The sequence below is a fragment of the Pseudoliparis swirei genome, chromosome 12, assembly GCF_029220125.1.
Source record: "Pseudoliparis swirei isolate HS2019 ecotype Mariana Trench chromosome 12, NWPU_hadal_v1, whole genome shotgun sequence".
In the NCBI taxonomy this organism is placed as follows: Eukaryota; Metazoa; Chordata; class Actinopteri; order Perciformes; family Liparidae; genus Pseudoliparis; species Pseudoliparis swirei.
The window spans coordinates 14,394,044-14,419,582 of record NC_079399.1 but is presented as its reverse complement, the minus strand read 5'-3'; the positions used below and the strand labels follow the sequence as shown (position 1 = coordinate 14,419,582).

Below are 25,539 nucleotides of genomic sequence, written 5' to 3'. Positions count from 1 at the left end.
CCCTTTTGATTTATCTTTTTGAATGTGTCAGAGAGCGCAGCCGGAGGAACTGGAGAAAATCAAAAAACACTACGAGACGTCAGAGGTGGAGGACGTCAAACTGCTGGACAAACCCGAACAGTCAGTATTCGACACGCGAACAGAAACGTGTCCCGGCTGCACCGGTCGTTCACTTTTTGTGTGAATATGCTGACGAGACGAATATACCACTCGAAGAGGGACGGACCATATGGTCACACGTTGCCCTCACACTGGTGATGTGGTTGCAGGTTCCTGTACGAGCTCTCTCAGATCCCAGGCTTCGTAGGCAGAGCTCACTGCATCATCTTCCGGTCGGCCTTCACCGATGGGATCACGTCCATCCGGACGAAGCTCAACTCAATCTCCTCCGTCTGCACGGTAGGAAGAAAAGCACCTGCTACACACGATGGATAGATCAAGGTACTGTATCTTTTACAATTATCTCCCATTTTCCTCTGAATATATTAACACATGAACTTCTGGTTCAATACGAAGATGTTCAGTGTATTTCCCAAGTTATTTTATCCCATATTTAATGAGAACGTTCCTATTGAGATATAATAGCTCCTTTGCCAAAGAGGCTGGGTCTCATATAAGGTTTCATATGAGAGTCAAATTAAAAACATACGAAACCCAACAGCAGACACCAAACACACAGAAATCAGAGGTTTAAAATAAGCAACAACATAGAAAACATTTTAAACTTGTGTTTAAAAAAATAAGCATTCCTTGCATGGAGGGTTTTGAGTTTAAATCAAATAGGATTTGATGTGTGGATCATCCTGAGCGTGGGGCCAGCTGTGAGTGTGTGGTGCTTTCAGGCTCTGCTGGAGAGCGATGGCGTAACGGACGTGATGGGGCTGGTGTTGGCTCTGGGGAACCACATGAACGGAGGCAACCGGACCAGAGGTCAGGCGGACGGCTTTGCTCTGGACATTCTGCCCAAACTGAAGGACGTCAAAAGCAGAGTAAGGCCTTGATAACGGAGGGAGGACTCTTTCCTTTACATACGGCTCCATCCTCTCTTCTAATGGGCTTTACTGCTAAATGTACTGACACAAAGTATTGGTTTTTTTAGGAATATATATGTTTCAGAGGGTAATAAGTCATCAAAACTTATTGATCATTGGCCAAGCGCAGATAACTGTTTCTAGTGTAAACGCCATCTGATGTGAATGGATGGCAACATGTGAGAATGTGGCAGGGACACGGAGGAGGAGGGAGTTTTTTATATGAACGATTTTGAGAAGAAAGTGGATACTACATCTTATCGTTGTCATGCTTTCCATAATAAGGGCAATGCAATAAAATAAACACAAGTAGTTTCATTTCCAGAGACCTGATAGGCCTGTGTATGTATTACACATATTTCAGTTATTCCAATTTGCCAATTTCACAACACAAATTGTGCTTTCAAATCATTCCAGGATATCACAACATCCCTGCCCAAAAACCCCAAAACAAAACAGGAGGAAAAAAAGGAAAGGAAAAAAAAAGAGGAAAGGAAGAGGAGAAAGATGGAAGGATGGAATAGATAGAATGGAGATTAAAAATAGGATAGATGTAAGATGTACAATATGACAGAATAGATATGAATGAGACAAATATATGATATATGACATATGAAATAGTTCATAGGCCATCATAGTTTCGATGGAGGCCTCCACGATCCATCAGGCAGATGGCGGTGGAGTAGGAGGAGGAAGAGTGAGCGGGACAGGGAGCGGGAGGTGCAGACAGGATCAGCAGGCAGGGATCATACAGCAGGATCATGACCCCATCCGGCGGTAGTGTGACCCCATGAGACGGGAAAGATGAAGCCATGAACGGGGATTGAGATGTGGGAGTGTCGGAAGAAGAGAAGAAAAAGGGAGATGGAGATCAAAAAGGAGGAGAAGAAAACAGCATCCTAACGCAGTAGCAGCATATAGAAAGCATACAGCATATAACCTGATTCAGCCCTAACTATCAGCCTCAGCCCTAACTATTCATAAGTCTACTCTCTGAGGAAGGTAACTCTCTAGGTCTACTCTTGTGACTGTGACTGACTCTGAAGAAAAAACGGGCTGGAGAAAAGCTGAATACCATAAGAGCTATAAAACTCTAGCTCCTCTGAAGCTCTTACTCTACTTTGAAGTTTATAATCTAGTAGCTTTAGTGGGCGTGCATGGTGGTAGCTCTAAATAAACACAAGCCTTTAAGACAAAAGATATGATGGATAATTAAATCATTTTAAAAGTGATTCTTGATTTTTTTTGATTTAGATGAATTTTCTGGAGCCCAGAGAGAGTGATGTGATCTCTTTTCTTAGTTTTTTCTTAGTTTTTGAGCTGCAGCATTCTGGATCAACTGGAGGGAGAGGAGATTGGAGAGAGCTTCCTATAAGGAGTGAGAGGTTAGTTACCCAAGTATAGGTAAGGTAAATCACAGTGAAATTTTTTTCTGCATTTTTTTGAGACAAGAAGTTTTTTGATTTTTGAAAATATTAAGATTGAAAAGAATGAAGAGATTTGAATTTTGCTTTCGTGGGAGTTCTAGGAAAGCGGAGAAAAGTCGATCAAATACAGTTGGATTTGGATTGGTGGTGACAATGCCGACAGAAGTCATCCACATCACCAGACCCACATCTCTGAGGCTCTCTAGGGATGCTCAAAATGTCATTTCGGTTTTTTTTCTTCTGAGTTTAACATCATCAAGATCCATTTTTATTTTATTTGTTTCATGAATTTTTTGAAGTTGGTTGCTCTCTCAGTGTTTTGCTCGATAAATATGGTTAGTGTCATCATAGTGTCAATGAAAGTTTATGGATTGTTTGAGATAATATTGCCCCAAAGGAAGCATGTATAAGGTAAATAAAACAATTGGTCCAAGGAAAGAGCATGAAGGAACGTTGTGATTAATAGTGGTTATTTATCGGCCATATCATCTACAACAAGAGATCGATCTGATAAATAATGATAAATTAATAGTAAAGCCGTGCCGTGCCTGACTGCTCCAGTCTCTGTACCAACTGGGATAGGATGTCATGTCAATCAATGGCACGAATGCAGCACTAGACCAGGACAGAGAGAGAGAGAGAGAGTCCCGCCATAGAGGTCATTTGAGGTCATTTGTAATTTGCCCAGTGCTGGTGGTGTGGCTGTTTTTTCTAAAAATCCTGATTGAAATTCAAATAAAATATTATGATGAGAAAGCACAACTGACTGTTTTGTACCACTTTTCTCAGGATATTCTTTCAAAGATATATACTGCAATGAGCACTTTACTGCCTTCACTTTGATTGATGTTCAAGTCACTTTTTAAAACCCTTTTATGAGAATATTTACTGTGAATTAAGTTGTACATATATTGTACCCGAGGGGAGGTTTTCAAACTTATTTTTTGGCGCAGCCTGAACAGCTGACATCATTTATTGGGTTGCATGCAGTCTGAAAATCATGAATTGAATTATCATTCGAGAATACATTTTTGTTAAGTGGTTTTAATAAAGGCGCTGGGATAAGACGGTGATCTACTTTCCTACACATTTTGCTTTTACTTCATACTGAGGAGGTTGTGACTTTCTTGCTCTTCTCCTCAGGACAACCGCATCAGCCTGGTGGACTACGTCGTGTCGTACTACCTGCACAATGTGGACAAGGTCTTAGTTCAAAAAAAATATGATGCAAAACTATTCCAGGTCGACCATTTGTGTCTTTTCCCATTTGGAAAATTGTATTTTGAGTCAAAAGAAACATTTAATTTCTGAGTTCCTGATGTTATTGTTGTTGCTTTCTTAAATTGTATTCCACAGAACGGCGGCACAGACAAGAGTATATTCCCACTTCCTGAACCTCAGGATGTCTTCCTGGCTGCGCAGGTCAAGTTTGATGACCTCATCAGAGACCTGAGACAACTCGGACGAGATCTGACAAGTAAGTGACGTCACCAACCTTCATTTATTCCAGCACCGTCTCTCAACCCCAAAAAATACTCTCTTAGTCTTGGTTAACAACATTAGATAATAATCCTCAAAACATTACATCCACCATGAGCCTCAGCGTCCATGGCCCCGGCGGAGTAGTCTGGCCTCGTGCTCATTCTGGTCCGTGTCTTTGTTTGAAAATCTCAGCCGTGCTTTGTAACTCGATCACTCTGATTCGGAGAGGTTCCCACAGACCGAACCTCGGCCTTGGTCTGGCGTCGTTTTTCCTCAGACCCCCCCCCACCCCCCCTCCACAACTCAACACCATGGTTTCCCGTCACCGGCCCCAGCCATTGAGTAACTGTTTATCCTTCAGGCTACAGGCCTGCTTCTTTTACCTAACTTAAGCCCGCTGAAGCCCCAGAGCAAAAGATGTCCTCTCGTCTCTCTTATCCCCCTTGCCAGTCCCGTTGAGGACAATAGGTACTCTTACATGCGTACGATTGAGAGCGAGTGCATCGTTGCATCCTTACGTACACATCGTGTGTTTTTGCCTGCACTTCACTGTGCGTGTACTCGGAGTCGAGCAGGAGTCGTGCAGCTGATACAGGCGTGGCGCCTTTCAGATCCAGCTCCTAATCCTCCTGCCCATCAGATCTCCCATCGTTGTGCCTTTATGGCCCTGTCGCCAGAGCAGGGAGACCGCAGCGTCCCACTTATGTAATCTCCAGACCTCCAGTATCCGGAGCATCTCTGCACGGGCCTCTGCAGAGATGCACAGATCCCCAAGCTGCTCGGCCGTATCACCTGGGCTCCAGTGTGGCCCCCAGATGTGTGCCACAGATAGCTTTCTTTAACTCTCAACACAGCGGTGTCTTATCGGACCGTCGACCCAAACCGCCGTGCAATCTGGATCGCCCGTCGCAGATTCCCTCTGTCGTGCCGGTTCGAACTGTTCCCGCTCCTCGCTTCCGTCGTTGTTCACTTTCGCCCGTGTTTTCTGTTCGGCTGGTTTGAAATGTTTCCCAACAAAGTTACGGGGCAATTAGCTTCTCTTAAGCCATGCGCGTTGATCGTTGAAGCAAATTAAAAATAGTTTATTCACTGTGAACAGTTTTAAATCCGTTCAAATTACTACCGAAAACACATTTTCTCAATTGCTGGTCGGGGGTATCTAAATATGGACGTGCAGATTTGGTTTCATTTGTCTCTGAGTGATCTTCTTCCTACGCAAATTCAAGAGTGAGTAGAATTGCATCTGTTCTGTAAAATGTACATTCAAACAAAAATCTTCATAATTTACTGCATAGCATACGGTCTGTCAGTCGTTTGGTCCAGAGCACAATGTCTAAACTTCTATCAGACGCATTGTCATGATCCCCAGAGGATGTGTCCTGCAAACTTTGCATAAGCACTTACTTCTTCCATGAGAGCCACCATGTGGGTGATCAGATGGGTTGCCATGACATTTGGTAGTGCAGGCGTTCATATTCCCTTTGGGGTGATTCGCTAACTTTGGTGATCCATTAACTTTTCAGCATCAGGTCAGAAATTTTATTTTAATTCGCTTTCGGTGAAACTTATCCTCAGTTTAGAGCTGTATGGAAAAATGTTAGCATGCATCACCAACACTTTAAAATCTACTCACTATGAATCCAAATGACTGCTTCAGTCTCACATCTGAAAGCACTACAGCCCTCATCAACCATCTCTGTTTATGTGAAGGTCTTTCACCCTCTTCGGTCTGAAATAAGCAAACTTTTGTCGGAACACAACAAAAGAAAGAAAAGGAGAGAGATACCCGCCTCTGCAGTTTACATAAATTCCCGACTGGAAACAGTATTCTTTTGTAATCTTATCTGGGAGATGTTGACCGAGCGTCGGGGTGCGGGGAGGTGGCGGGCCAGGGGCTCGGCTCCCTCTGCAGCCTCTATTATGACTGGCTCCTCTGATCCACTGATTGGACGCAGATCAACATGGAGCCACAGACTGGCAGAGGCAGAGGGAGAGAGAGGGAGAGAGAGGGAGAGAGAGGGAGTTTGCAGTCGCCATCTCTGGGTGAATCTCTCCGAGGGGATATCTGGAGAGGAAGCTGTGTTGATATCCTTGTGCTTCTGCACAGGTGGAGCTCGTTTAAACGCCAACGCTCTCTCCTCCCGAGGGGAGCCCATTTCCACCGCTGAAGTAAAACATAAAATAAGACGGAAAAAAAGATCCTTTCAGTAGATTTAATAAAAACATTTGTCAAAATCTGAAAGTTAGGACAGAAGGCCGTTTCACACCAAGTCCGTATTTTTCACAAATACAAAAAAACACGAAATTAGCAGAAAGCTATCTATTAGCTGCCTAGCACACATTTACTCCCGCTACTGTCAAACTTTTGGTACAATCTTTGTTTCTCTCCTTCCTGATTCAAAGCGGTTCTGAATCACAAACCAAAGCAATTCAAGTTGTGAATGTCTGTTTGCTTTACTTTGTCATGAAAGTGCTCTGTGTGAATCAGTTGATCAGATGACATGTCGGAGGATGACGTTTGCATGTTCAGTGGCTCCGAGCGGTCAAATAAAGTTCTTTTGGCTTTCGATGGATGCGGAGAAAGAAAAGGCAGAAAATAAAACCCGTTCCAAAAACTATAATGACAACGAAGGTGTTGGAGTCTGTGGGTAAAATGTGATTGTAATGAGGTCGTAATTATTACAAATTGATAACAAATTCATACTCGGTGTGCAAAGGCTTTTAGTTTATCATCATAAAGACTTAATACATTCTAAAAAACTAGAAACTTTTCACAATAAAGATAATTACATATCCCAATGACGTAATGTGAAGTGTTGAAGGAAAGTAAATCAGAACTTGGACTCAACAGCCCTGATACATATTTCTCTTTCATCCGCAGCACTTTGTCTTTTCTTCAACAAAATGTCTGTACTTGCAAATGTTTTTAACACTTTTTCTGAACCCCTTTACAATCAGGATGTGAGAAAGATGTCCAGAACGTTTGCACTGATTCTCCTGAAGAAAACCTGCAGCCGTTTAAGGACAACATGGAGACGTTTGTTCTCAGCGGTGAGTCATTACAATCCATATTGTTCAGTGAACCTGAGAGACGCTTTAAACAATACAGCCGTGTCTATAATGGCCGTGACGAGAGGCGAGATTTAAGACCAAGGTAGATTTCTATCTGGAGAATGAGTTCTTGGTGAAGAAAAACATTTAAAGATCTCTGAAACCATTTTAAGGCACACATCTATTTAACAGCACTGAAGACACTCAACTCAGATGATTTCATTTAAATGCAATGCAAGCCTGTCAACTCTCCTTCACTCTCTCTCTCTCTGTGTGCTTCATCTCAACAATGCTATTGTCTTCAACAGTCAGTTCAAGCTGGTGACCGCCTGTGTGTTCGTAAAGGGCAGATAGGATGGATTGAGAGGAGAGGCTAGACACTCAGATAGGGATCAGACACATTGGGCACCGGCTGAGAGGCTGCTGCCTGAGACGCACTGACACGGGGACGTATTTATCTCACCGACCGATGTCCTGCGTTAAAGAGCTTCCGGTTCCCAGATTTTGAATTGGCACAGATGTATCGTGAATTTAAATGCAGTTCTTGTTTTGAATATCACCACTTGGTCTGCCCGTGATGCAAAGCGACACATCAAAGCGTGCAGAGACCGCCGGACTCACGACAGATCTGTTGTTTCATTTGATTTACGGTGCATTCAGAGAGCATTCAGGCCTTTTTGTGTTGATGTTTTGTTATGTTGCAGCCTCATGCTAAAACTCTTGAAATGCATTTTCCCTCCTCATCAATCTCTCTGGACACTCAATATCCCTTAATAGCAACCCTCAACACAAGCCTCTGAGCTCTGCAGGTAGAAGTGACCTTTGCTCTGATGAGCGTGAAGAAACATCTCAAGGATGTTCAAGAGAAATGAAAGGCACCTGAGCTAAATTTCAACTAAAATAGAAAAAGGATACCTATGTCAATGTGTCAACTTATTTCAGAATATTCCTTTAATGAATCTGCAAATAATTCATTGTACCAGTATTGTATGGTATTAATGAGAGGAACCATGTGTTCACATGTTTTTAGCATAAGACTGCAGGATAACCCAATATTAAAAAGTGAAGGATTCTGAATATACTTTCTGGATGCACTGTAAAACAAGTTGTGCTATTTTGACAGTGGGTTTAAAATAAAACTAGTTTCAAGAAGTTTGTAAGACAAGCATCACAATTAAACTAAATTGTTTTCTGTTTCCATTTGACAAGTTCAAGGTATTTATTTTGAATTGATAATTTCTCGTATTAAGTATTTATATTAATAGAGCTTATTCTTTAAAACATAATCATTTTTGGGACTAAAATGTTTCTAAATTTGCTTCTTTGCAGCACGAAAGCAACATGGAGAAGCTTCGTATCAGTTGATGACGGCACACAACAGGTGGGAGAATTGAATCACGCCGTTACTTTGTGCCCGTTATATCTGAGAGAGGGGGTTCAGGTCTGTTTCAACACAAGCAGCCACCAAAATGTATTTGACAAACCAAAAGGAGGTAACAGCTACTAGAACATAAGTTCACTATGAAAAGAATCGAAGGTTGCATGGAAAACGTTTCTTATTTAAAAAAAGGGGGAAATATGTGTTTTCAAAAACATGTGTACATGTGTCGTGGGTCTAAGACCTGCAGTCACACTCCATCAAGCAACCAGGCCAAACACCTCCATCTTGGCTCGTTGTGATTTTCATTTCTTTTGTATCTGCTGTTCAGTTTTCAGGACTTGGTTCTGTACTTTGGACTGAAGCCCAAGATGGGAGAGAATGAGGTGACCACCGGTCATCTCTTCATGCTCTGGTTTGAGTTTTGTGCAGACTTCAAGGCCAGGTGGAAGAGGGAGAACAAGAACATCTCTAAAGAGAGGTATCAGATAGCTCTGTTCGTTTTACATTTTAATTTAGAAAAATGGATTCCGTTTAAAAAATTGTTGTCAGAAAAAGCCTTTGAGTGATGCAAAACATGTACAGATTGATCCAGTTGACTTCTCTGCAATCGTACACATCCCAGGTCACCAGTCAGGAATGTAACGTCGTGCACGTGACGGATTCACAGTGAAGTTCTTCATTTGTTTGGTCTTGATGGAACCAAACTTATATTGACCGGCTGCCTTTCAGTTGTTTATTTTCTGTAAATCATAACACACAGTTAAACCGATGACGTCGACACTTTGTTCCTGCAGATTAAAAGAGGCTCAGCTGTCAGTGAAGAGGATCACAGCGGAGAAGAAGGTGGAGACCAGAAAGATCAACCCCAACAGCCTGGTGAGGCGGACTCAAGACAGAGGCACATCCTGAGGACACAGAGTGTCCTCTAGAAACACACACTTCAAGACCTTGAACACGCAATGCAGATGAACACATTCACTAATATACGCATGCTCTCATTCAATGAGACAGCATCTATTACAAAACAGCTATCATAAAATGCTCTTCCCTCTTGTTGTTTGGGAATCTGAGGTGTTTTTTGGCTTCATTTCTAACACTAACCATATTTTGCTTTCAACAGAAGGACAGAATGCGCCAGAGAGAATCAAACATTTCTTCAACGTGAGAGTCTTAAGGAAGAAGGAAACATGTCTTCAACGTGAGAGTCTTAACTTAAGGAAGAAGGAAACATGTCTTCAACGTGAGAGTCTTAAGGAAGAAGGAAACATGTCTTCAACGTGAGAGTCTTAAGGAAGAAGGAAACATGTCTTCAACGTGAGAGTCTTAACTTAAGGAAGAAGGAAACATGTCTTCAACGTGAGTCTTAAGGAAGAAGGAGCATAGAACTGAAAGGATCGGGATTATTACAAAATTATTGTTTCTTTTCCATGACAATCACATTCATTATTCACTGACAGTTTTATTTGATAATTTGCTGCATAATATGTCCTCATATTTTAAATATAAATAAATGTAAAACATTATTATGATTATGATTATCATCCGCTTCAGCGCTGTATTAATAGTAGTGTATTGAACTTTCTATACAAATTCGTTGCATTGATTTTGACATTTTAATCATTTTAATCTTATTTTTTTGGACAAATAAAATCAATGATCATAAAATGTGTGATTTCATAGCTTTTTGTTTATTCACAAGCAACTTCACAATACACATAATACACACAGTCATAACATGAAGTGACAGTCAGCAGTGCAGGTTAAAAAGAAAAACCTCTCTATGATCAGCTTTACATCCCACACAGTGGAAACAGTACAATCACACAAGTCCTCAATAGATTTGTCCTTATATTCTGAGAAAATGCGACACATCCATTTGCCTGCTTGCTGCGACACATACATACATGCCTTAACTTTAAACACAGTAGTGGGTCATCAGTTCACTTCTTATATTTTTGGCAAAGTCCCTGCATCCAAAACTATTTGACTAATCCACTTAATCGGTTCACACTAAAAACTTAATTTGTGAAAGCAATGAGGACTGATAACTGGCAAGATAATTGGACAGTGTGATTCATTATTATTTGCTGCTTTTACTATCATTTTAGAAGGAAAATAGCACTTACACCAACCACTCATGCATGCATATTGTCTATTGGCATCCTCTTGTCATTATAATGATACAAAAACAGACCCAGGTAAGTTCCTCGCCTACCCATCCGCACTTATTTCTCACGTGTCCGTTTAGAAAAATACACTTTCTATTTCTTAATTTAATGTTGCAACGCTGCACTTTCCCTTCCAACTGGAAGCGGGTATGATTAACCTGAATGAGTCAGTTTGAGTCTAATCCGTAACTATTGTTGTGCAGCGGCACTGCTTGACGCGCTGGATCCGTTTCTTCCTCGTGCTGGGTGTCTGACCCGGGCAGAACAGGGTGTACGTGACGGTGCTGAAGGTTTTGGGTTTGCAGGCCGAGCAGGACTGAAAGACGTCTCCATCTTGGTAATCATGCCTCGGGATGTAGAAGGAGTTGCACTGTCCGTAGCAAAAGCGGTTGATGATGGTGCGGCTCAGGCAGCCCTCCTCCCGGATGGTCTGCTTGAGCGGCTGGGTTTTGCACCAGTCCAACCGCAGGTACCGACGCTCCGTGACGTGCAGCGCCTCCTGGCTGGACTCAAGCACTTCGTCCGTGGAGGTTACAGGTCCCGTCCCGCGGGAAATAAGTCCACTGATGGCGGGTTGCTGGCATCTGTCCGATTCGTTTGGGTTGTATTTGTTTGGGTGTGGGAACGCGCCCTGAAAGGTGGCGGCATCTGCGCTCCTCAGCAGGCCGAGCAGAAGCAACAGAACCGCTGCAGAGATCACCACTGCTCGTGTCTTCATCACTGAAGCTGAAGGAGAAAGAGCGTTGACATTTTACGCACAACTTTTACGCGCGCATTACGCACCAAATAAACGAGCAAATATAGGATCATTTAGGAGTTCAAATTGACAAAATAAATCATCAGTCACTAAATCAAGTTACCTGTTGTTGATTTAAGCTCCTCACAAAAACAAACTTTGTCCAGTCACACAGTCCACAGCGTGGTTCTTCTGCAGGTCCTTCCTCCTCTGGTGGCTTTATGACATGAGGGGTTTTCTAAACTGTCTTGACTCACAGAGCTTCATCAGAACACGCCCCCCCCCATCCCCCCCTCCCCCAGCCCATTGGCCCCACCAACCTTGATCCTAACTTCCTCTGTCAGAACAACCCTGTATCAAGAAAATTACGTTCCCCCAGAACTACTTTATCATTTCTGATTTATTCATTATCATTTCTGATTTATTCATTATCATTTCTGATTACAAATATTGGACACACAGTGCACAGGTGATTGGTTTTATGAATTGATATAAGCTCATGTATTTTTTTTCTTTACCTCTGATCTTGAAAGTTCACATTCATCATTTATTGAAGAGGGAATTCAATCATGACACATCTTCAGAAACATGTGCTTTAGATATAAATCCCATTCATCTTGCAACCATTCAGCAAAGCATTACACCTTCAATTTAACCCTCGGGAAAGTGTTTCCTAAATTCTTCTAAAGTTGCTGAAATTGAATACTGGTGGATTTAAATGAAGCTGTAGTTCCCATGTAGACACATGTGGGGGCGCTGTTTGGTCTGGTTCGTGAAGCGTTTCTCGTGTGACCTTCGACCTTATTACGGATGAGGTCACTTGGGAATCCCCATTCAAGACATTTCTTATGAAATCAGTTTAGGTGAAAAAAAACGTTACGGTAGACACGAACATCTCCAATGACACATCAACGGCAGACGCCAAACTCTGTCATAATGCACAGGCGATACAAAAAATATATGGGAATTAAATGAACCCATTCATTAAAAATAAGTAATGAGGGGACACGTTCATTAGCCACGAGGCCTTTCTCAATACATTACTTCTTAATTTTTACCGACTAGATTGAATCAAGTAATTTTCATTGCGTTGCTTTTGTGTCCTTGCGTGAGTCTTTGTGTAGCTTGTTCAGAATTACAAACTGTGTCAATGCAGATAAATCGTTTATTTGACTTCACAGAGCAAAAACCTAACACAAATATATTTTGTAAGATGAGACTCAGTGTTCAAATTACTGCAGTTGGGTGATACTAATTGGAATAAGAGTTATAATATGTTTCATGCAACAGTGACCTAGTTCAAAGCCATCCCTGACATGAAAAAGCAAAGCTGCTACAGTTTACAATGAACCAAAGGATCTGTATTGAGTCGCTGCTTCTGAAGACACAAAGGTGAATAACTGGTTATATATATCAAGACATACAAAAACAGAACTTCAGAAACTTCAGTGAGAAAATTGATTTCTGTACAGTCATGAATAAATATCACTTTCTCATTTAACATTTCTCCAAATCAATATATCGTTTAAACCTGTTATTATAATACAGTTATACTTACAGTAATTCATAAACATGTAGTATTTGAGCATTTGGGGTTAAATGGTTGAATCTCAGGCAATGTTCTATATAAATATGGTTGGTATAAGTGAACTGAGAAACACTTTTCGGGCCCATTCTGTGGCTAAGTAATTAAAAAGCTCTGGGTTAATTAATCAATACAATGAAAAGTGCTTATCTTGTATCTGCATACTATTTATTATTTTCCAGTACTTGCCATTAAGTCACAGATCCATTGCTTAACCAAAATGCTTAAATATGTAGTGTGAAAAATGAGTATCTGAGAGTATACTTTATATTACAGTGACTTTAGGTCGTAGACTTGCTGGCAGCAGGAACAGTTGGTGGCTCTTCCTCTTCTTCCTCAAAGAAGTGAGGAACAGATTTCTTGGCGACCACATTGTCCAGCCTCTGGCCCATGAGATACGGGTTGACACTCTGCAAGGAGGCAGGGAAATATATTCATATTAACACGATGAACAATGTGAGCATGAAGACCAAATAGAAGACAATCTGTATAAAAACATTTAAGAAATTGTAATTCTTAGCTGCAGTGGAACATATCACATCGAGGTGATGTCGCTCCCTTAAGGGGCAGATGTCAGTGCTGGTGATGACAACAAACACCATACCCTTTTTCTTCTTTTTGGTCCTCCCTTCAGTTTCTGGTACAACAGCTCCTTGTTCTGGAAGGAAACACAGACATTACATCACAAATCCTTTGTTTTATAGACAGTTCCTTTGCTCCTAAATTACTGTAATCAAATGAGTTGAATGATTTTTCAGGGAATAGACTCAGTCCCAGACCCAGATACAAGACCGAATCCATGCAAATTAGTTTGATCTTTTAGATGGCAAAAGTCTTCCTTTTATTTTATTCATGCCACCAGCTTGAGCAGACGATGAGAAACCAAAGCTGCTGTGTCTGCTGTGTTCCTTGCTCTCAACATCCATTGATTTTTATTTTGAAAAAGATTTAGTTTCATTGAATGCTGTTGCACCCACTCCATGCTGGTCTGTATTTTAATTTTTTTAAGTAACATTCTAAACACCTATTGTGAAATACTTAGAACGCTCTCTTAGTTTGCTAAGATTTCTCAAATTTTTGATGACTTTGTACATATGTTCAAATGTGTGTCCATCGCTTTGAACAAAAGGTAATTAATGTAAGAATACATTTTAAAAGTAATCTTCATGCGTACATGTTTGCATGGTTGACATGTGCACCTGCTGTTGTGTCTCAGGTAAATGTAAAAACAGACTTGATTTGAAGGTGAAAGACTAGAGAACTCCATGTTTGAGAGGTATGTGTGCATTAATAATCAATCTTTTAAATCATTTAATTAAAATGTGCAGTTTTTTCTGCTTTAATTCACTGTAATGTGTGACTGTTGTTCAGACAGAACAAATGATTTGGGAAAACTTTTTACCATTCAATTAATTTGTGCTAAAAATATAAATAAAGTTAAAATTCTCACCCATTTGGCCAGAGCCGGGTAGTCATGCTCCGGGTCAAAAATGTGCTGGTGTTTTTGAAACTCTCTGCTGAAGTCGGCCGTGTCCGGAGCGTTTTCCAAACACCCGTCTGCTGCTGTGATGAGGATACAATTAAAACCCAATAAAGAAGAACAAGAATGGGGCTCTGGCGTCATCAACAGTGACATCTATAGATCAGTATGTTCATAAATAAAGTTCTTAGTACAAGAGTTTCTACCTGTCTTTCCCAGGGGACACGGGTTTGGAGGGTCCGGGTACCCGTGGTCCTCGCTGAAGTCTTTGGGAACGTTGTCTCCGGTCAGCTCGGCCACAATATTGGGGATGTTGCCAAAGGGTCCGAGGTGCTGGAGCCCTTCGTGAGCACCACCTTGTGGAGGAAGAGGAGCATTACAATCCCCACAGGAAGAAGAGCAGCAGCCTCAGCAGCACCAACACAACAACAGGAACAAATGAAGCATTTGCACTTGTGTAAATATCATATTTGACAATATTGCCCCCCTACCCTCCTTTTTTGAAGTTGTATTGTTTTTTTTTAGCACATGTTGAAGCCCCATCAATTATCAATTTTACGGCTTAATCATTTGAATGGTTTCAGATATATCTGCTTTAAGTATAGGATGTTTTAATGTGTTGTGTATGATAGAACATTCAATATCTTTGAGTTGTGGACTGAAACAGCAATATCAAATACATTTGATTATATATTTTGTTTTGTGATTAAATAGTACAAAAGTATGTGGGAAATAAGGCATTTTTCATTTTATGTTTGTAATTTTGTAAAATTGTAAATATTATTTAGGTGGAGGCTTCAAATAAGCCGAGTTGGCTTTTTGTCTCTTCCTGCACTGTGATATTCATTTATCTCTGTTGTGATTTTTTTTTTTTTTAATTGTTTTAATTGTGCAAAACAAATAAATGACACATATTGGGGCACACATATCATATATCTCCGGTTCCTTGAAAAAGTGCACGGGTCACTATATAATCAAACCCAAAATAATATGTTGTTCTGATCCAGTCAGAGTTATTCTTTATAATTAGAATGAGGGTGGAGGATAATTGCTTAAAACAAAAACACCAATGAAAGACACAAATTAAGACGGATGTGATAGGACAAGTAAAGTATATCATAGGATGAATATATATGTGTGAACAACTCAAAAGCCCTTGCGCCCTCCCACCTGCCCACAACCAGCTGGTGTCTTTCAGCTGGTTAGTCTGAACCTGTAAGACTTTACAACAGGGATAAATGCCCCTTCGTACCTTGGATGCTCTGAGGCCCGACAACGTTGGTGGCCTGATGTGCAGGGTACTCCACCCTGGGCCGAGCGATGCCCAGCTGCTCCATGACGCCGTGCAGGAGTCGCTGGATGTCGGCTTCAGACACCTGGTCCACCGTGCGGGGGCTGCGGGCCGGAGCCCTGCCGACCTGCAGGCACAGGAGGAGGCCGAGCAGCGAGAACCGCAGCGCCGAGCCAATGTCTGCCATCTGCCGGAAAGACACGCAGAGATGGACAGGACGCATGTGCAAACACAGCTGCATGTTATGTTCGTCACATGACGGACTATTGGAATAAAAGGGCAAATAATATGGAAATAGTGGTTGCGTATTGTGTATTCATTGTATCTGTTGTGGTTAATATAATCCGTACAAGGCTCTACATTGTCGATAAATGGAATAGAGACTTGGTGCGCCACTCACTCTGTAAACAGAGCCAAGGACGATGTAAATAGACTAGAAATAGCCGACATAATATGTCGATAAAACAGAAAAAACACCATAGTGAGTCATAAATATGTATTTAATTACAATTATTCAATACTATGTATGAGTTCGTTGATAGAAAACAAAGGAGTGAATAATGAAATTTGGTTTATTTTTTCTTACCGTGTACTCTGATGATGGTTGGACCTGCGTACTGCGAGAGACGTCTGTCAAGCTAGATAGAAAACAAACGGTTTATTTCCGGTTTCCAGAATAAGAGCGTGCTTCACATACTTGATTTCAAAATCAGTTTTTCGATATCTTCTGCCAACAAACATTCAAGTTAAAGTTTGTTTAGCATATATAGATTGTAATGTTTTTCCGCTGTTCCCAAAAAAATGGCCTAAGAGTTTTACGTCCCCCTATTTATTGTCTCCCAATTTATTTTGAAGGAAAACCCTCTTCACACGGTCATAAGTGCCCATTATGCAACCTTGCAGGAGGACGTCATCTACCTCACAGTTCAGATGCAGTTGCTAAGATACCCAAACTCCTCTAATCTCATTGGCTGTTGCCTTGTGGCAATCATTTGTCCAGGGTCAACAAAAGCAGCGCGCTGTAAAAGTCCGATCTATACGTGCAATCAATTTTCAAGGAGGTCGTTAGAGTGATTCATTATTTATCAGCATGTATAGTGCTGACACACCCACTGTTACAGTTCAGACAAATCAGACTACATACCAGCCTTTCTTCCTTTTTAGCAATCGTGTAAATGTGTTCCTTTTGTATATATAAAAAGTAGTACTTTATTGATTTTATTTCTGCTTTGCTTTTAATTCTCCATTATTGATATAGCGCTTATTTTGGCATCTGTAATACTTTTGGGGTTTTTCTTCTGATTTGTTTAACTTCTTATGTGGATTGCTTGCATGGGCCTCTGACTATACTTGTTTTTAATATGCGCTTTAAATTTTTTAATTCATATAGATTTCTGGCTTCGAGTTATTTTCATAGAAAATTAAACTGATAAGATTGGCACCACCTTACCATAACCACTTAACAGCTAAAGCAAAAGGTACATTTAATGTATGCAAAGATATGAGAACAAGTTGAAAAATATATATTTATTCACTTCATATAAAAGTTCATACAGTAAAAAAAAATTAAAAAAACATTTATACAAATAATAATACTTCTATTAAAAGAACATTTGATTCTATTTAAGACATTAAGCAGTTTCAAACTACCTCATAAATATAAAATAATCCATCAGACCTAACATGCTGCAGTAATGTGGGGCAAAACCACACAACGACAACTTAATGTTAAAAGAATTAGAGTGAAATACGACGATGTGTGAAGAGAAGTTTCCCGACGCCAGTGAGCACAGGAGAGCCGTCAGCGTCCGGTCCTCTGCTGAACCTCGGAAGGGAGTCAATCGCAGATCTCTGAAACAAACAAGTGATAAACTAAATATATCAGATACATGTTCAGATTTCATTAATTCACACATCTTAAATTTCTCTGGCATCTTATGGATCCTGCGAAATTGGAATGTACCTTGCTGGTCTTTCTTGTGGGGTTGTGCACGCCGCTTTGCCAACGAGGCTGGCCCCGTCCAACAACGCTCTTGCAGGTGTGAAACCTTGTTCTAGAAACAATTGATATAGTTACATTGGGTAAACAAAAGAAGAAGAAAAAAAACTTACCTTACGGACGATTTTCTTTTTTAAATATTTCGTTTACCTAAACAAGGCATGCAGGTTCTGAACAGAAGGACATTGGGGAAGGTCTCAAGGCCGAGGCTTCTCCTGAGCGGTACTTTGTCTCCTGAGGTGGACTCTTGACTCTGCTCACAGACTGACGGTCTGTCCTTGGACCTGCCTGGAATCCAAGGCGCGGTCTTCACGGACCACATCGCTGCAAGTATTTGATCAAATCCAAGTCAAGGGTTTTGTCGAGAAGGCCAATAACACCCGACCGCTTCATGTTTTACCTTTCAAACTGTGTCTTTTTCTGCGACCTCTCTTTGCGTCTTTCAGAAAATGGAAATTAATCAGAAAATCCGTGCTGTCCATTACAGCTTTAGGAATCACACCTAGAGAGAGAAGAGCTGAAAGGTTACAGATATCCGGTCTGTTCAAACACTCTGATTCAAAAGAATGCGTCCGAAGTGAAAGATTGTTTTGTTACCGAATAATTGAGGATTGTCAATGAAGGTGTGCAAGACAAGAACTCGGAGTTCAAGTCGCCTTTCAGACATCTCGGCCTTGTTGGGAGGCGGTAAAAGACACGGCGCGAAGACTGTGGCTAGGTTGGAGCTGGTCATCAAGTTTTCGCCGCATCTGACGCGCGTACAGAGAACGAGGGAAACGCATGGAACATAAATCATTTGTATGTCACTTGAGAAATTTACATAACATTTGTGAAATCCTGTCTGTCGAACAGCATCCAGGAGTTTTAGTTTATAATCTGGACGATTACGAGCATGCATTGCATCATTTTCAAAAAGGGGTCCCAAATTGTGGAGCCACGGTGGAAGGTGGCTTTAAATGTTGCCTTCTGACATTATAATGGGTCAAATTGTAACTTTGCTGCAGCTATCGCTCAGGGAAAAGAGACGTCGCTGTCCAGTTGTGTGTTAAGTGTTTAAAAGACACCTGGCTGAGATGACCAAGGCCTCAGTGACATGCAGCACTCGCTAAGAAGAATGATCAGCAATCCCACCAAATATGTGTGTTAGCCATTGGGCCAACTGATGCACATATGCCAACAAAATATAAAGTTGAGCTTCAATTAACACCACTGGTTCACCAATGAAAGCAGACTAATGCACTTCCGTGTGCTCTGAGAGTTTAATTTCCCCACAGTGTTGTTCGAGTTTCCTCTCAAACCTTTGGGAGACTTTGGAGAGGAAGTCATACAGGTAATGCAGACAGGAGGCGTTTCTGGCAGGTAGCAGACAGGAAAGCAGCTGGAGGGCTGAGGCCCTGTCCGGCGGGCTGGGGAGCGCCTGGGCTTTGAGCAAGGCAGCGTGAAGCTCAGAGGGGAACAAAGGCTCCGGCAGCTCCCTGCAAAACTGTTTGATGAGCGTTGCAATATCGTAGGGGAGGCAGGTGGTCAAACAACCCTCTCCTCTATTCAGCTTGGCCTGCACACACACACAAGAATGGCAACACATTTACATTTAGCCACAATAAAGCCACAGCTGATCAGATACACAGCAGTGTTTGCTCAACGCACAATCATCATCATCATCATCATCATAATCATCACAATCATGTCTTGCTTGCTCCAGTGTGACTTGTATCAGTGCGAGAGGTAAAAAGGTTAACATCTTACCCTCAGGGTCTTAATGCGATGAAGAGACCCTGGTTTTCTGAACAGGCCAACAGTCCCAGCACGCTCCAGTAGAAATGAACAAGCATTCACCAAAAAGCTAAGAAGCAACACATAAATTAAAAAAACGTGTTAATTCTGGGACCTGACATCCCAGTGTAAGTTAACGAACGTCATTATCCCGCCACTGTTACTCACCAGGGCACCAGGCCAAACTCAGGGATGTACTGACGGTGTGAATTCTCCAGAGGAACACCAAAGATCTTTGGACCACTGATGACCGGTCTCTCCTTTTTCTTCTCTAAACTCTTTACGGTAATCCCGTAAATAACTTGAAGGTGAAAGCGAATCACATTACTGTCTGTGACCTTCATGTTGCAACCTTTGACTGAAACACCACGACCACCTTCACTCACTTAGTAATAGCTCTGGTGAATGAAAAGAGGCCGGCTTTATTATGCTCATCCATATCACCTGTGGTGCAGGTGACAGGGAAGGGAAGATAAAGTGGTGTGTTCAAGGCACATTGGGAAAGTGGTAGATGTGAGCTTTCAACTCAAAAATAACTTTCACTTCACCTTTAAGGTGCTGACGCCTCTGGTTATTCTGAATATTGACCTTACAGATGAGAAATGTGTTGTGGTTATTGCCCCACTATATATAAAAGACAAAATAAGCTTGCATCATAGAATTGTTGTTAAGAAAAGGTCTTAAAGAGTCAAAACGTGAACAACGCTTTAGGTATTAAGCCAACGCTATGCCTCTGAGGGGTGAAATGTTTATTTACTATTCTAAGTATGATTTAACACCATCACCTGAGGCTAGAATATGTAGAATATAGGTTTATACGTTTTTTTCTTTTTATCTTACACTGTGAAAACAGTGTATACATCAACACAAATTAATGTTTGATTTAATGTGGTTTTTCTTTGAATTCATCTTCTAATTGAAAGGTCCGTAGAGAAGAGAATGCTTTCTTTAAGGGTCAAAACTTCAGTGACATTAAATATATTAACAACTTAATATGTATCACAAAAGAGTTACTACAGACGTTGCATTTTTTATCCTTGTGAAGATAATCACAGCAGAATCACACATTAGAAAAGGCATTTGAATCAGTTATATTCTGCAGACAAATCCATTTCTTAGTGCGATAAATCATTAGTTAAAATGATCAAATCAAATGATAATCATCTTAAATGTTCATGAGGTATGTTTAGACTGCAAGACTCCAGACTGTTAGTGTCAAAAGCAACAATTTTTATTACAACAAGACATTTATATACAGAAAAAGGCACAGTAGAAATACAGATATGGAGGGAGAGCTGGGGCAGTGGTTGTGGTTGTGGCGGTTTTCGTTGGTTTTGGTGCTGGTTGAAGATTTAGAAACACTTCCTGTGCACGATGGAGGGGCCCGCTTCATCGTATTCCTGCTTGCTGATCCACATCTGCTGGAAGGTGGACAGGGAAGCCAAGATGGAGCCGCCGATCCAGACGGAGTATTTCCTCTCAGGGGGAGCGATGATCTGCAGGGAGGAGCAGAGGAACAGGTTTGTACGATACAACATTTAAAACTTCCTGCTGACTGGATTCAACCAGTCGGTGCTGGTGCATAAAGCTCACCTTGATCTTCATGGTGCTGGGGGCCAGGGCGGTGATCTCCTTCTGCATGCGGTCAGCAATACCAGGGTACATGGTGGTTCCACCGGACAGCACGTTGTTGGCGTACAGGTCCTTGCGGATATCAATGTCGCACTTCATGATGCTGTTGTATGCAGTCTCATGGATACCAGCCGACTCCATGCCTGGGCAGGGGAGAGGAGGGAGGTCAAAAGGTTATGAGTACATAAATATATACACAGTATATCCAGAAATATTACAGAAATAATACAAATGTAAAATAATAACAGTAGAGTTGACAGTAACTTTCAGAAACAAAAACATAAAATGCTTTACAACAGTTTTATTTATTTATTTAAAGTTGTATTTATTGGAAATATACCCCCCTAATTTATATATATGACAGTATTTGTCAACATTTACAACATCTCTTCTGAAGACATCTGTTATATTATTTAAACTGGGTTTTATTATGTTATCATTTATTAGTTGTACACCAGCCTCCACTGTAAAATAGACAAAATAGATTAATATACATTTAAAACATGCTTAAAGCTAGTGTAATTTGTTTTAAACCATCTCTGAAATGTTCATATAATACCTTTAAAAACTAAATATGGGGGATAAAGTAAAGTACATTTCTTTAGAGAAATACACTAAAAAAAGAATTTAAGAACATTTAAGATGTTGCTATGATATGTTATTGTCAAGTTGAAATTGAAGTCTATAATGACCAAGCCTTCTTGAGTCAGTGTGCTGTTCACGGGACACATGTCATACATGACGCTGTTCACAGTGTGTCGATGGGGGGCAGCTGTCACGACTCACCGATGAAGGAGGGCTGGAACAGGGTCTCGGGGCAGCGGAAACGCTCGTTGCCGATGGTGATGACCTGACCGTCGGGCAGCTCGTAGCTCTTCTCCAGGGAGGAGGAGGAGGCGGCGGTGGCCATCTCGTTCTCAAAGTCCAGTGCAACGTAGCACAGCTTCTCCTTGATGTCACGCACGATCTCACGCTCAGCTGGAGGGAGGAAACAATCACAGTTTAGTCCGTTAGCCTCGCGTGACAAACATTATTAACCGGACGACTGCACTAACTATCGGACAAAAAATATATAATTCATGATAAAAAAATGCATTTTCATCACATTCTCCTTCCTCTTCATGTGTCATCTCAAACATAAACAAATATAGGTCTTCCCTGCTGCACTGAGAAAACTTTAAAAGAACCAACTGTGAAGTCTATACTGAAAATACTAAGAAAAGCAAAGCGCTGTCCACTCCTCTGAGGTAGCTTTGACTATGATACACCGAGCCAAAATGTTCTATAAGCTTTTTAAAATCGATGCCATTCATTTTGTTTATGAGTTTAATCTCATAAATGTGTAGGCATATCTTATTTATGAATTGAATTGTAAAACTAACTAAGTATATTTATTCATTACAGTATTAACCTAATACAATAATGCCAATACACCTCCATTAAACCTCTTTTAATCTTATCCCTTTAGGTTAAGGGTTATCCCTTATATGTTTCCAGTTAACTGTTGGGTCCTTCTTACCGGTGGTGACGAAGGAGTAGCCACGCTCAGTCAGGATCTTCATCAGGTAGTCAGTCAGGTCGCGGCCGGCCAGATCCAGACGCATGATGGCGTGGGGCAAAGCATAACCCTCATAGATGGGCACATTGTGGGTCACGCCATCGCCAGAGTCCAGCACAATACCTGTCCACAAAAAGCAGCAGTTAGTCAGAAGAAAACACGTAAAGAGTGAGTGTTTGAAACCGTTGCACCGTCAAAGAGTTAAAGTCCTTGGTGGAGACTCACCGGTGGTACGACCAGAGGCGTAGAGGGACAGCACAGCCTGAATAGCCACGTACATGGCAGGGACGTTGAAGGTCTCAAACATGATCTGGGTCATCTTTTCCCTGTTGGCTTTGGGGTTGAGGGGGGCCTCAGTCAGCAGGGTGGGATGCTCCTCTGGGGCCACGCGGAGCTCATTGTAGAAGGTGTGGTGCCAGATCTGTGGAACAGGAGCAGGGAGGACGATGTCAGGGACAGGAGGACGATGTCAGGGACAGGAGGACGATGTCAGGGACCAAGAACACAAAGAAACACATTAAGGTATCGTGCTGGTTCTTCACCTTCTCCATGTCGTCCCAGTTGGTGATGATGCCGTGCTCGATGGGGTACTTCAGAGTCAGGATGCCGCGCTTGCTCTGAGCCTCGTCTCCCACATAGCTGTCCTTCTGACCCATACCCACCATCACACCCTGAGAAACGCAAAGCAAACATCACTCAGACTGCAGTCAAGCTTTCAGATGTGTGTCTTATAGAAACGTGTGTCTCTCTTGGTATGCCCACCTGGTGACGGGGGCGTCCGACAATGGAAGGGAAGACAGCGCGGGGAGCGTCATCACCGGCGAACCCAGCCTTGACCAGTCCAGAGCCATTGTCGCACACCAGGGCGGTGGTCTCATCGTCGTCACACATGTTTGGTCTTTTCTGGCTCGGCCTTCTGTACGAGACAGAGGATGGAAACACAGACTCAACATTAGTCTATGAACACACTTTCAGGAAATGAAGGTGATTTATTCAAAGAAACAAAACCACTCTCGTGTTTAAATGTGTAATATTTCCATTTAAAGTCGAATTTCTCATAAACCATGCAGTCCTGAGAAACAATGCAGCACCATGTTAAGTATGAAGAAACGTCTGAGTGCTCTAATCTCCTCTCCGAGTCTTACAGCTGCCTTAAGAGCCAAAACGGGACGTGGCCTCCCCCCCCCCCCCCCCCCCCCCACACACACACACTCAGGTCTATTTTCAGCTTCGGGACCCTTGTCACCCTCCTCTGCTCCAACAACCCGTCCTCTGTATCTCATCGTTAAGCCGGGGCCTGTTAACAGCTGACGCCGTGTTTCTTTTGACAAGAGGCAGGAGGAGGCCTGGGTCTCAGCTGTCGTCACATAGTGGACTCGTCTGTTCGGACCATGTGTCCCGATCCCTCCAGGATCTTTGGACGCAGGCCTGCATCCCCACTGCATCCTGCATCTCCCATCATCACACATGCCTCCCCTATCCAAATCAACAGTAGCACATTCAATCAAGGGGCTGCTGTTGCATATCCATGCAACGTGTTCATGGATATCAGCCTCTGTACTGAAAATGAAGCAGTACAAGTAGTACTTTGATAAAACTCTAAATTAGCCAACTCGGAAGTTACAACAAAAAATATGTTGAGAATCAAACCTATCCTATCTCTTTCCACTCTTAAATTCCTCCGCTAATGCTGTTCTACCACACGCCGGGTCAATGTTGTCGAATGCTTAATAAACTTTTTCAAACTCAAGGCCATTCATTAGACATAAGGAGTTTACTTCTTCTTCCACCAGAGCCTAAGAACAGCGATCTCTGAATTTAACTCAACATCAATTCAACAGTATTAAACACAATATACTCTACTTGTCATTCTAAGATTCTTTCTTCTCATATAGAATAAATAAGTGGTAAACTTGTGCAACAATATTCATAGCGGAAATTGGTATTCTAGGGTTTCTATATTGTTGCACATCTAAATAGGTTTTATTAATTACAGAAGACTACCTTTTCCATTTTCATTTAACCAGGAAAGCCGCAGCGAGTTAAAAAAAAAAAAAAAAATGTTAAGTGTCCTGACCAATGTAACATTATCTATTTAATCTAAAAGTATTTCAATAGTGATGGTCCTAATATGTTTTCTCTGGTTGTATCTACATTGAGTCAAAGCTGCCTCTCCACAGCGAGCATCCCATCACTGAATCCTAAACCTCACAGTCTTTCCTCGTCTGCAGAGTGCAGGTCTCTGGAAATCTGGACTAAATTTCCATATTTCTCTTTCTTTCAAATGATTCCCCCTTTCTTATGCTCAGCCCTCATCCTTCTCCCAACCACACATTATCGGCTTTGATCACAGAAACAATTTAAAACTGTGAAAAAAAACAAAAATCCATGTTCTGGCAGCAAAGTGTCCTACAGCTGCAGTAGCGTCTGCTCATCCTCCCTGATTCCTATGGTCCGAAAAAACAAACAATAAAAGCAAGAAGACTGAAAAGGGACTCACCAAATTGTAACCACAAGACTGGAGTTTCCTCTGGGACAAAGGGCCGAGGGCGAGAAGTGGTCCTTAAATATGTCTCAGCGTCCTGAGGCTGGGGGCCAGTGGGCGGGCTCAGGGGTTCACACAAGCCCAAATTAAGTGCTGCTAAGCAAAATGGTTCAGGAAAGTGTATACTGTGTCACAGACGCCATGAGACTGGGGAGATGTTGCCTTGGAGATGAACGTCAATGGACAGAAGGGAGGAGTAGTGAGAAGTTCAAGACGACTTTTGCCTGGATGGATGGTCATTGGTCGAACAATATACCCATTTGAGACAAATATATATGTTTTTTTACATTAATCTGCTGTATTTTAGTTTTACTTTAGGGGTTAAATCATTTGTGTTGATTATTTCAGAATGAATTAATACCATTTAAATTAAATTTGGCAGAAAAATTGGGACACTCAA

General features: G+C 41.7%; 4 protein-coding genes across 5 annotated transcripts in view; 1 reads left to right on the top strand and 3 right to left on the bottom strand.

Annotated features, from left to right (window-relative positions):
* The window catches only part of LOC130203024 (uncharacterized), a 33,705-nt gene extending 23,663 nt beyond the window's left edge, over positions 1 to 10,042 (top strand). Inside the window, exons 13-22 of the mRNA XM_056428922.1 lie at positions 32 to 120; positions 270 to 399; positions 843 to 989; positions 3,602 to 3,661; positions 3,815 to 3,935; positions 6,899 to 6,991; positions 8,321 to 8,372; positions 8,701 to 8,850; positions 9,167 to 9,248; positions 9,493 to 10,042. Coding sequence (XP_056284897.1) covers positions 32 to 120; positions 270 to 399; positions 843 to 989; positions 3,602 to 3,661; positions 3,815 to 3,935; positions 6,899 to 6,991; positions 8,321 to 8,372; positions 8,701 to 8,850; positions 9,167 to 9,248; positions 9,493 to 9,537 — 969 coding nt within the window. The 3' untranslated portion in view covers positions 9,538 to 10,042. The remainder of the gene's footprint in view (positions 1 to 31; positions 121 to 269; positions 400 to 842; positions 990 to 3,601; positions 3,662 to 3,814; positions 3,936 to 6,898; positions 6,992 to 8,320; positions 8,373 to 8,700; positions 8,851 to 9,166; positions 9,249 to 9,492) is intronic.
* A 609-nt stretch (positions 10,043 to 10,651) lies between these two features.
* On the bottom strand, positions 10,652 to 11,258 carry grem1a (gremlin 1a, DAN family BMP antagonist). Its single transcript, XM_056428673.1, has one exon. It carries the CDS (start codon positions 11,256 to 11,258, stop codon positions 10,719 to 10,721), a length of 540 nt encoding a protein of 179 aa, XP_056284648.1. The 3' UTR covers positions 10,652 to 10,718.
* Positions 11,259 to 12,423: 1,165 nt separating this feature from the next.
* Positions 12,424 to 16,297, bottom strand: LOC130202592 (neuroendocrine protein 7B2). 2 transcript variants are annotated; one of them, XM_056428259.1, is made up of 6 exons: positions 16,219 to 16,297; positions 15,594 to 15,819; positions 14,548 to 14,697; positions 14,312 to 14,424; positions 13,466 to 13,519; positions 12,424 to 13,271 (listed from the first exon to the last, which is right to left on the bottom strand). In XM_056428259.1, the coding sequence occupies exons 2-6, from the start codon at positions 15,817 to 15,819 to the stop codon at positions 13,143 to 13,145; spliced, it is 672 nt and encodes a 223-aa protein (XP_056284234.1). In that variant the 5' UTR covers positions 16,219 to 16,297; the 3' UTR covers positions 12,424 to 13,142. The 2 variants fall into 2 exon arrangements, with proteins under 2 accessions (XP_056284234.1, XP_056284235.1); XM_056428260.1 differs by having other exon boundaries at positions 14,312 to 14,421.
* A 4,314-nt stretch (positions 16,298 to 20,611) lies between these two features.
* On the bottom strand, positions 20,612 to 25,200 carry actc1a (actin alpha cardiac muscle 1a). The gene is made up of 8 exons (XM_056427681.1): positions 25,095 to 25,200; positions 23,357 to 23,510; positions 23,137 to 23,265; positions 22,820 to 23,015; positions 22,556 to 22,717; positions 21,823 to 22,014; positions 20,998 to 21,179; positions 20,612 to 20,900 (listed from the first exon to the last, which is right to left on the bottom strand). Exons 2-8 carry the CDS (start codon positions 23,483 to 23,485, stop codon positions 20,757 to 20,759), a joined length of 1,134 nt encoding a protein of 377 aa, XP_056283656.1. The 5' UTR covers positions 23,486 to 23,510; positions 25,095 to 25,200; the 3' UTR covers positions 20,612 to 20,756.
* Between the last annotated feature and the right edge of the window lie 339 nt (positions 25,201 to 25,539).

Excerpts from the sequence above, each read along its gene's own strand:
- grem1a (XM_056428673.1), bottom strand. The coding sequence starts at position 11,258 with ATGAAGACACGAGCAGTGGTGATCTCTGCAGCGGTTCTGTTGCTTCTG.
- LOC130202592 (XM_056428259.1), bottom strand. The coding sequence starts at position 15,819 with ATGGCAGACATTGGCTCGGCGCTGCGGTTCTCGCTGCTCGGCCTCCTC. Across the intron at positions 14,425-14,547 it reads GTGTCCCCTGGGAAAGACAG|CAGCAGACGGGTGTTTGGAA; the intron begins GTAGAAACTCTT and ends TCCTCATCACAG. Across the intron at positions 13,272-13,465 it reads GACCAAAAAGAAGAAAAAGG|AGTGTCAACCCGTATCTCAT; the intron begins GTATGGTGTTTG and ends GCCTCCTTGCAG.
- actc1a (XM_056427681.1), bottom strand. The coding sequence starts at position 23,485 with ATGTGTGACGACGATGAGACCACCGCCCTGGTGTGCGACAATGGCTCT. Across the intron at positions 22,718-22,819 it reads CGCCTCTGGTCGTACCACCG|GTATTGTGCTGGACTCTGGC; the intron begins GTGAGTCTCCAC and ends TTTTGTGGACAG. Across the intron at positions 21,180-21,822 it reads GTTCCAGCCCTCCTTCATCG|GCATGGAGTCGGCTGGTATC; the intron begins GTGAGTCGTGAC and ends TCCCCTGCCCAG.